The sequence below is a fragment of the Furipterus horrens genome, unplaced genomic scaffold (assembly GCF_987537825.1).
Source record: "Furipterus horrens unplaced genomic scaffold, mFurHor1.1.pri manual_scaffold_1, whole genome shotgun sequence".
NCBI lineage: Eukaryota > Metazoa > Chordata > Mammalia > Chiroptera > Furipteridae > Furipterus > Furipterus horrens.
The window spans coordinates 167834577-167843893 of NW_028327171.1; the positions used below are offsets into that span (position 1 = coordinate 167834577).

The window sequence follows — 9317 nt, forward strand, 5'->3', positions numbered from 1 at the left end:
GGACAGTGAGGCAGGCACTTACACACATTGCTGGCAGAATTGTAAATTGATACAAGCAATCAGAATCAAGGGCCTTTAAAATTTTCATACGATTTGTCCCAGAAACACCATTTCTAGGGAAGAGTTTTAAGAAAGTAGAGATGCAGACAAAGATGCATGCCCAAAGGGTGTCATGGTTAAAAATAAAAAGCATCTTCAAGGCCCAACACTAGAAAAATGGGAAATGGTTACATAAAATGTGGTCTATTTGTAGACTATTGCAAAGCCACTAAAAATTACATCCGTGCTATAGTGTTAGGAGTCAGGACGTCATTTTCTTTGCATTGTGGGGGCGGCTGACAAGGGCATTAAGGGGACTTCTGAGAGCTAATAATCTACTTCTTCATCTGGGTGCTGGTTATAAAGGTGTGTTCACTTTGTGAAAATGTATTGAGTTGCACTTTTTAGATAGGTATACTTTCTGTACATATGTTATATACTTCAATAAAAATTTAACTTAAAAAAATAGAATAAAACTCATCCCCGTTTAAAACACCACCCCTCATGCCAGAGAGCAGCTCAAAAAACATGTCTTTTCGGAAGTGATTCCTGACCCCCGACTAGATGAGGTTCTACCTTACCTGCTCGGAGAGCATCTTCTTGATAGCCCATTACTGCTGTTGGAATGAGCAAGTAATTCTACGGTGTGTTTAACATGTGCCTCACTGGCTAAAATCTAACAGGGTCAGATCATCTCTTTTGTTCATCACTGTACCTGCAGCATCTAGAATGTGCCTTGGCCATAGCAGTTGCTCAATAAATATTTGGGGAAGTGAATGCCATGGTGCTAATAATATAAAAAGACAATATGATATTACACAAGAGAATATAAATACACAAGTTAATTTGTTTGTCACACCAAATTTGTTCTCACGTGTGTTCATTCAGGTATTCACTGAGCTTCTGCCGGGGCAAGGTGACCTTCCAGGTATCGGGGTTTGGGGATGAGCAGAACAGTCCAACGCTCATGGACTGCCCAGGGTTAAACTACTAAATATAAGTACACAAATAATTATCTCATTACTATTTTGAGAAATATTATGTCAGTGAAGTACTGGACATCTGAGAGGATATAACCATGAAATCTAATCGAGCTGAGGATATAATTAAAGGATTCCCTGAGTAAATGCTCTTTGATCTCTTATCCAAAGGATTCTGAGGACTTTAATGCAACTTTTAATACCCTTGAGGTGGGGGGTCTTTTGAAGTACATCAACAAAATTAGAAAACAAGGGGAAAGTATGGCCAAGAGCAATATGCTCCTTCATAAATAATATTTCAGAAAAAATGCCATACTGTTACAACATTTTTTCGTGTATGATAGATCAGCAGTTCTAAAAGTTTTTGGTCTCAGGACTTCATTATACTTGGAAAAATTATTGAGGACGCCAAAAAGCTTTTGTTTAAATGCTACATCTGTCAGTAGTTATCAAAATTAGAACTGAGAAAAATGTAAATATGTTTTTATTGATTTGTTTAAAAGGTTATAATAAATCCTGCTTCTGCATTCAGCCTACAGTGCTGTTACATGTCATGAAGCCTCTGGAAAGATCTATATACTTGTGAGAGAATGAGAGTAGGAAAAGCAAATCATATCTTAAGGTTACTTTGAAAACTAGTTTAACCTCTCAAATCCGTTGAAAAGCTTTCATGGGTCCCCAGACTGCACTTTGAAAACCACTGTGATAGATAGAGTTACTGTCATTGAAATAACATTTTAATTGAAATATCATACTAAAGAACATGAAAAAGCATTTCACAAAAGGAGAAACCCAATGGCTGAGAAATGGATGAAATATATTCAACTTCACTTAGCAATCAAATAAATAATATAAGGGAATGAAATTCATTTGACAAATTGACAAAAATTTATATTATGAAAACACCCAGTTATAAATTTTCTTGTACATTTTTGGTGAGCAAATACTATCCTTCTAGAAAAGATGGTCCTAAAAACGTGAATGAGAATATTATGCAAGAATATATGACCCATCCATCGTTGGAATTGTAAAACTGGAAGGGGCATAAAGTGCAATAAAAGGAGATTTGGGGGTTTTGTGTAGCTTTTAAAAATTATGTCTCCATTCACAGAATAGTATGGAGCAATTCATGATACTAGAGACTTGATAAAATTTTTTAAATAGAGGCTACAGTCCAGTATGTTTAGAATTATTTCATTTCTGTAAAATAAAACATATATTTATGTATATATGTGTGTGTGTACATAGAGAAAAGTATCAAAAGGTCAGTATTATCATTGCATAATTAGATTATGAAAGCATGTTTTCTATTTGTACATCTTCATTTTCCACAATAAACCTACCTGGATTAGCTGAATAATAAATTTAATGTTTTAAATGCTTCAAGATGAAAAGGTGAGGGGAATAAAATTGATAAAGCGCTAATGTATTTTAGTAAAAGGTGAATAGTTGCCTAGGAAGCTGCCCCATTGACTTTCTTTCAGGAACTAGTTAATCCTGAGGGCTGAGAAAACATAGATCTTTACCTGAACCCCTAAACCTCTGTTTGAGTAACAGCAGAGCTATTTTATCTGAACTTGGGCATTGATTAAAAACATGGGGACCAGTAACAATATTAATTAGAAACAGTAGTAAACACAGCTGTCATACATTACATTCTTACCAGATACTTATACTTTATTTGGATTATCTTTCTTAATCCACATAGCAGCCCTGACATCACAGATGCCAAAACCGAGGCATGGACAGGTTGGGTAACCTGCCCAAGAACATGTTGTATAAGACAGAGCCAGGAGCGGAAGCCGGACTGGCCGGTCCCACAGGCGTGCGGGGGCACACACACTGTGCAGTGCTGTTCCAGGACTTGCGGCCAGTGTTGTGCCATCCAGGTATTAGCATGCCCTGTGCACTTGACTAGATTCCTTTTTAGTGAAGAGAAATATTGTAGGGCCTGATCGTTATAGGTTATGATTAAAGTAAAGCAACCACCTCACTCAATATACCAGGTACTGAAAAGCATTAAATGTTTTGTCAGATAATCTGAATATTGCAAAAGACAACACATTCGAACCACTCCTCTCTCTCCCTGACTTTGGGGTCTGAAACATGTGACTGTTGTCCTATGCATGTGTTGCAAATTAAAGTCACAGTGAAGGGAGATTCCAGACCTGCTCTGGCTTTCTGGCAAATGCTTGTTTTCTGGTTGAGCTTCCTCTACCCAAAGACCAGATGGAACATCTAGTTTTAGAAAAGTAAATGATGATTCTGGAAAATCTTTTTGAAACTAGGTTATTAAAAACCACCTAAACTATGTTCTTAACTTTGACATAGTAAATGATAGGAAAGGAATCTAGCGTCAGTTCCTTGTTCATCACATCTTCGGCTTGTTTCTCCTCCTGTTGACTTACTAACAACGAGCATTAAGAACGGAGTGTCATCCTATTTCAGTTTTCATGACCCCCGTGGGATGGCGGTCTGCGGGCCCGTGGGCATCCATGCTCAGTGAGCTGCCTGGTGCTGTGATGGGGCCCTCAGACCTTTGTCTGTTGGCAGACACTGTTGGCTGTGGTCTTCCTTGGTGTTCAAAATACTCTCACTGTGACATGACTTCTTAAAAGCAAAAAACAAAGATCAAAAAAATTAGTCTTTGCAATACGGATATTAGCACAAATTCAATACGTAAAACCAAATATATACACATTATATAGTTATCATATAATCGTCGGCGGCGGCGGCAGCCGTCCGTCTCGAGAGACGATGGTGTAGCTTCTCAAGAGTCTATCTGCACCGCCGAGAATGGTTGTGCAGTCCGACTCGGGAGTGACACGGTATCTGTCTTCTCCCGTGTTGAATCGACATCTTGAGATGACGCTGGAGTGTCCTCTCCAGTGAAGCTGAAGCTACAGAGCCTGGGCAGGGTGCTATGGAGGGTCTGCTGTTGCCCATGCAGCAGACCCCCCCTCTCTTCGCAGCTGAAGGGTCCAAGGGAAAGACGGAGTCAATACAGCTTGGCTTCAGGTGCGCCGCAGGAGTTGCCGGTGTTAGACTACAACGTCAAACCGCCTTAGGGACTCCGGCTCCGGATTTTCTGTCGGGGTTTACTCCCTTAGCCTTTCCCCTGAAGAGGTATGCCGCAAGGCAGCGGAGGTTTTTTGGAATCAGAGTTTTCCTTCTCTGATGTGCCCTGACTGGAAGATCGAACCAGCGACACTTAGCTCGCAGGCCGACGCTCAATCCACTGAGCTAAACCAGCCAGGGTAGATGGAAAAGTAGGCAGATGAATTCTGGAAGTAGAAAACACAGACTTTCTGATACAAGTGCCCAACTCAAAAGATGCCAAAGGTTCAGAGAGAAACACTGCTTTTCAGTGACATAAATAGTCATTTGAAACAGATCATCTATCCATCTCATCTTCTCTTTTACAGTATACGAGAGCATATGGACTTATATTTAATTTTCTTCAGGTTGGTCAACAGGGAGGCTGACACGCTCTTCCTTTGCTGCTTCTTCATATCATATAATAGTATATATAATAAAGCTCTTTTTTTTTTTTTACTAATGGACCTTTTCCTTCACAGTAAGTTTCTGTCTAATAAAAGAAGATAATTATGGTTCATTGCCTGTTTTTAGCCTATGGAAAATTGATACTAGTTGAAGTCAACCTTGGTTAGATTTTGTTTAGGAGTAAGACTGTAATTTTCATCAATTAAAACATTGAAACCATATTTTTTACAACAGGAAAGTTATAGAATTACATCAGCAGATGCATTTGTATGCTAAATGATGCATCAACCTAAACGAGAGGACAGCGAGGGGAGCCGCTGTCCCTGCGTTGCCCTGGGGTGTGGGCCACCCTCCCACGGCTCGCGCCCTTGAGCACTGGGCCGGACCCTGGGGCGTCCAGCAGAGCAGCGTTTGGAGGCCAGGCCTGGGAGGCAGGCTGAGAAGGAGACAGAGGAGGAGGAGAATATTTACTCTCAGTGTCTGTTCTCCTGAGTCACAGCTTCCAGCCTACCTAGCGGTTGGTCACAGTGGGCTCCCAGAGCTGGGACTCGAGATGAATCCTTGCCTTCAACTACAAGTGAAATTACATACATTTTGGCGTTTGCCCTGATCAGAGTGAACATCAGTGAGCTCAGTCTCCCTGGCAGGAGAGTCGGGAGTGGCTTGGCAGAAACCGCCGCTCTCACCACCAAGTGTCTGCCTCTTTCCCTCTCATTGACTGAAGGTGGCTCTTGCTTTCTTTATTGTGAAAGTCGCCCCTAAGCTTTTTCACATTGATTTTTTTCCCTTTCAATTCTCCATTTGTAAATTAAAAACAAACATTTATGAATGGGCATAATATTTATGTCTGAAAATATCAAGGGTAAAATTTGGATTTTATGATAGTTATAATTTTGGAAGGTAGCTGATTTAGTACCTTTCTTTAGGAACTATAGTGTGACTTTGCTATGTTGTTTTATAATTTTCAAATGGCATTAGGGAAGTAAAGCATCAGACCCAAATCCAGACCCACCTCAACAGCTATTCCCTGAGTCGGGATCTCCCAACGAATACCCAGAATCATTTTTGTTCCCCTTCATTTATTTCTCATTTTCAAGGGCATTGGAGTAAGCTGTGCACTTATTCTTATTTTCCCTGGATATAAAAAAGGCAGACCGTGGTTACGCATGTTCACTAACTTGGATCTGGGCATGACCCAGCCCACCGCGCAGGGTTGCCTCAGTGGCACCTGGAAGCACCTGTTGGCGGGACGCAACAGCTAACCCATGGGTCACCTGTCTCCAGCCTCCTCCTCCTCCCTGTGTGCCTTCCCCAGCCCTTCTTCCCTCGGGTTCTCCCCCCACCCACCATCCCTCTTCTCTCTCTCCTTTCTCTCATTTTTGCATTACTGTTGTTTTTCTTACGAGCTCTTCGGAAACTCAAGGGAAATGACCTCCAGCTCTCATAGCATACGTTTAGACCCAATCATTATGATAGCCCTGAAGGAGGAAAAAATTTGCACTGAGCCATTTTATCAGTTTCAGTTCCTATAAAGGACAGGTTTCTATTAACTGGACATATTGTTCCAAGTAGTGAGGTTGGCCGCCTATGGGGACTAAGGAGGGAAGTTTCTTTTAAGATTATTACAGTTAAAAAGAACTTTAGAGTACATCTGGCCCAGGATTTCCTAATTTGCCTGATTATAAAAATTATCTAGATCTTTTATTAAATAATGGAAATTCTTGGGCCCCATTCAACACTACTGAATCATGAGCTCTAAGGAATGGTACTAGGAATCTGAGTTGTTGTTTTGTTTTGTTTTAACATGCTGCACAGGTAATTATTAGGATCAGACCAGTTGGGAATCCCTGATGTAAGATAACCATCATCCCTTAAAACTGAGGAAATAGTTTAATCAATTGATTGTTTAAGCTGTTCAGCCAGTGAATAGGCTAATGTGAATTTACTAGTGGTGTGATATTGATCACCTAACTTGAGTATCATTTTCTCATCTCTTTATATATGAGATTAGCACCTGTTTCTTGGAACTACTATGAGAATAAGATGAGATATTATATGAGTCCTTTGTAAACTGTAAAGAGCTAGATGAATGTAAGCATTTATTAAATGTCTAAACCAGAACACCAGCTCTGTTGCTTCAATTCCACCCCAGGGGCTCTTCAATGCTTTGTTAAAGCATTTTGAGCTTATTTTTCCAAACTAGAAACTACCCATTGACTTTGAAAGCTATGAAAGGTTTGTTATTCTCTGATAGTTTGCTGTTTGGTGTAAGAGCCTTCTGCCTTGATTAAGCCTTCCTGTGGACCCACTAAGCGTTTCATGCACCTGTCGAGCAAAGCTGAGACTTATACCAGTTGTCCCTCTCTCTGCAGGTGTGAAATTGAAGCCACTCTTGAGAGGCTGAAGAAACTAGAACGTGATCTCAGCTTTAAAGAACAGGAACTCAAAGAACGAGAAAGGCGTCTGAAGATGTGGGAGCAAAAACTAACGGAGCAGTCCAACACCCCGGTGAGTGTCCCCCACGGGGCGAACCCACCCCCCTCTTAGAAGACACGCTGAGCATGGCGGCCTGGCTGGCAGCTCTCCCCACTCCCCTGCCACCTCCTCACTTTCTGCCTAACACCTGGGTATTGAAGAGCCCACACTTAGACTGAAGTAGAGCAAGCTCACGTCTCCTATCAATTAACAAAATGCCAGAAATTTCTAAGAAAAGCCTATCCTATTTCTGGCTCTCCCCCTAAGAACTGTTATTCTGTCAGTGCATTCATATATTAGAATTACAAAAATAAAATCCATTATATTTTCACACTGTCTGCTAGATGCCCAGAACATGTGCCTTAATGCTGTTTAACTCTTTCAAGTTCATCAATAACTTAAAAATGTAACACCAGGGCATAACTTAACCAAATTTTTCTTCTAAAAGCTAGTTTAATGACATGTAGATGACAAGCATTAACGTTCCTTACTCAGTTTAGCATTTTGATCACGGGCAGTAAAAGATTGGAAAAAGACTTCCCTCGGGACAAGTTTCCAATATTTATTACACTTGGGAAATCTCTCAGTTTATTCCAAGCCTTGTAATTTGAGGAAGGTAATCATTTTTAAGGATTGTGCTATTTATACACAGTTAACTTGAGCTTATATATTAACAAGATATACTAAACTCTAATAAAATTTCAGTATTCTTTTCTATTTTAAATGATTTATCGTTTTGGAAATGAAGTATAAATTTATCATTGGTTTTACTAGGGTTTTTAATGGCTCATATTTCTCCACTTTAAAATAACAAGTAAGGGTAAGATTAAAAATATATTTGTTATATATTTTAAACTTATTATTGATAGTTGCTATGGCAATTATACAAAAAAAATACTCAAATTTCCTTCACTTGGTGACCTCCAAACAGCTTTCCTATTTTTAAAAGTCTTAATCTCCACTAAGTAGCCAATGCCCAATTGTGAAGCATTTTCTAGTGTCTGAAAAATAAAATAGTTTGCCTCCTTTTCCAATTTATATAGAGAAGCAACCTGATATCCAAAAAAAAAGAGGGGGGGGATAAAGTGAAGGCAAATGTTTATTCTGAGATTTAACTTTTTCAGGAATGGTTTTGGTTATTCAGGGAATCCCAAAGTAAGAAATGAATTGCTATCCATAAGACTCTCATGGTTATTAAAAGGGTAGCACATGGTATAAGTTCAGTGAATTTAACTTGGCTCTGTCCAGGGAAGTTTCCTGTTCTGGTTGAATTGATACCAACAGGCAAATGCAGAAAGTTTTCCCCTAAGGTTGCATTAGGGAGCAATGCTTTTCCCAGAACTGAAGAGAGACAGAAACATGGCCTTCTTCTTGAGAGGTGTTTTTTGTTTTTGTTTTTGTTTTTTAAGTACATTGAAATATTAAGCTGTAAAACATTGCATGGCCTGACACTAAATGTAGCATTGTAAGAAAAACCTATAAACCACCTAGTAGAGCATGCCTTAGAACCTTTCTTTCGATTATTGGCATTAGTTTTGCTAAGAAATTATGGGCTGCCTTGCACACGTTCTTGCTATTATTAGTAACATAGTTGTGTAACAAAGAATGAAACACCGAGTGCTCAGTAGGTTGTATGCTGCATTTTAACTCCAGAAAACTTTCTGCGAAGGAGCTGCTCTGGGGGGCTGCTGTCTGATAATGGACAGCATGAAGCACCATCGCGCTGAGATGTTCTTCCCTTTTTTTTACTTAGGAGGGCTACGCTTTCTTTCTTTACATACTTGCTTTTAATGTCTCCTCTGCTTAGAGCTGGTATTTCTGAAGGAAAGCAAGTTTGTGCTCAGGCATTCTATAAATAGGTATTTTCTTTTATCCTCACATCAGTTTCTACATGACTTTGAATAAGGTTTCTGAGAGAAAGATAAAGTAAACCTTTGAAAAAGAAAGTGGCTGGAGGTTTACATTTCCTGTAGGTAGCCTCATCTTAATTCTAGAAGTTTAACATTGACATACATCATTTAAAATTGTATTATTGGATTTTATTTCAAGGAAGGACAACTGTTTCCTTCCCTGAAATTAAAAGATTAGAGATATTTAGGAAGATGAATTCTTCATACATAAATACAAACAATGTTTATTTTTTAATTATTGTTGTAACTTGATATGAAAAATAACTTATTTTAAGAGTAAAAGCATACTTGAGAGACATTTATGGAGATATTAACATAATGTGAGGAAGGATCATTAAATAACAAAATAACTAAGCCACAAAGAGTTTCCTGAGAGCATCTAATGATTGAAAACAAATTTGAGAAGCTT

At 39.2% G+C, this 9317-nt stretch overlaps 1 protein-coding gene across 3 annotated transcripts in view; it reads left to right on the forward strand.

Annotated features, from left to right (window-relative positions):
* MAP3K20 (mitogen-activated protein kinase kinase kinase 20) overlaps positions 1 to 9317 on the forward strand; it is a 152880-nt gene that overhangs the window by 100101 nt on the left and 43462 nt on the right. For all 3 annotated transcript variants that reach the window (XM_090280777.1, XM_090280789.1, XM_090280784.1), the window contains exon 11: positions 6896 to 7031. In XM_090280777.1, coding sequence (XP_090136903.1) covers positions 6896 to 7031 — 136 coding nt within the window. The remainder of the gene's footprint in view (positions 1 to 6895; positions 7032 to 9317) is intronic.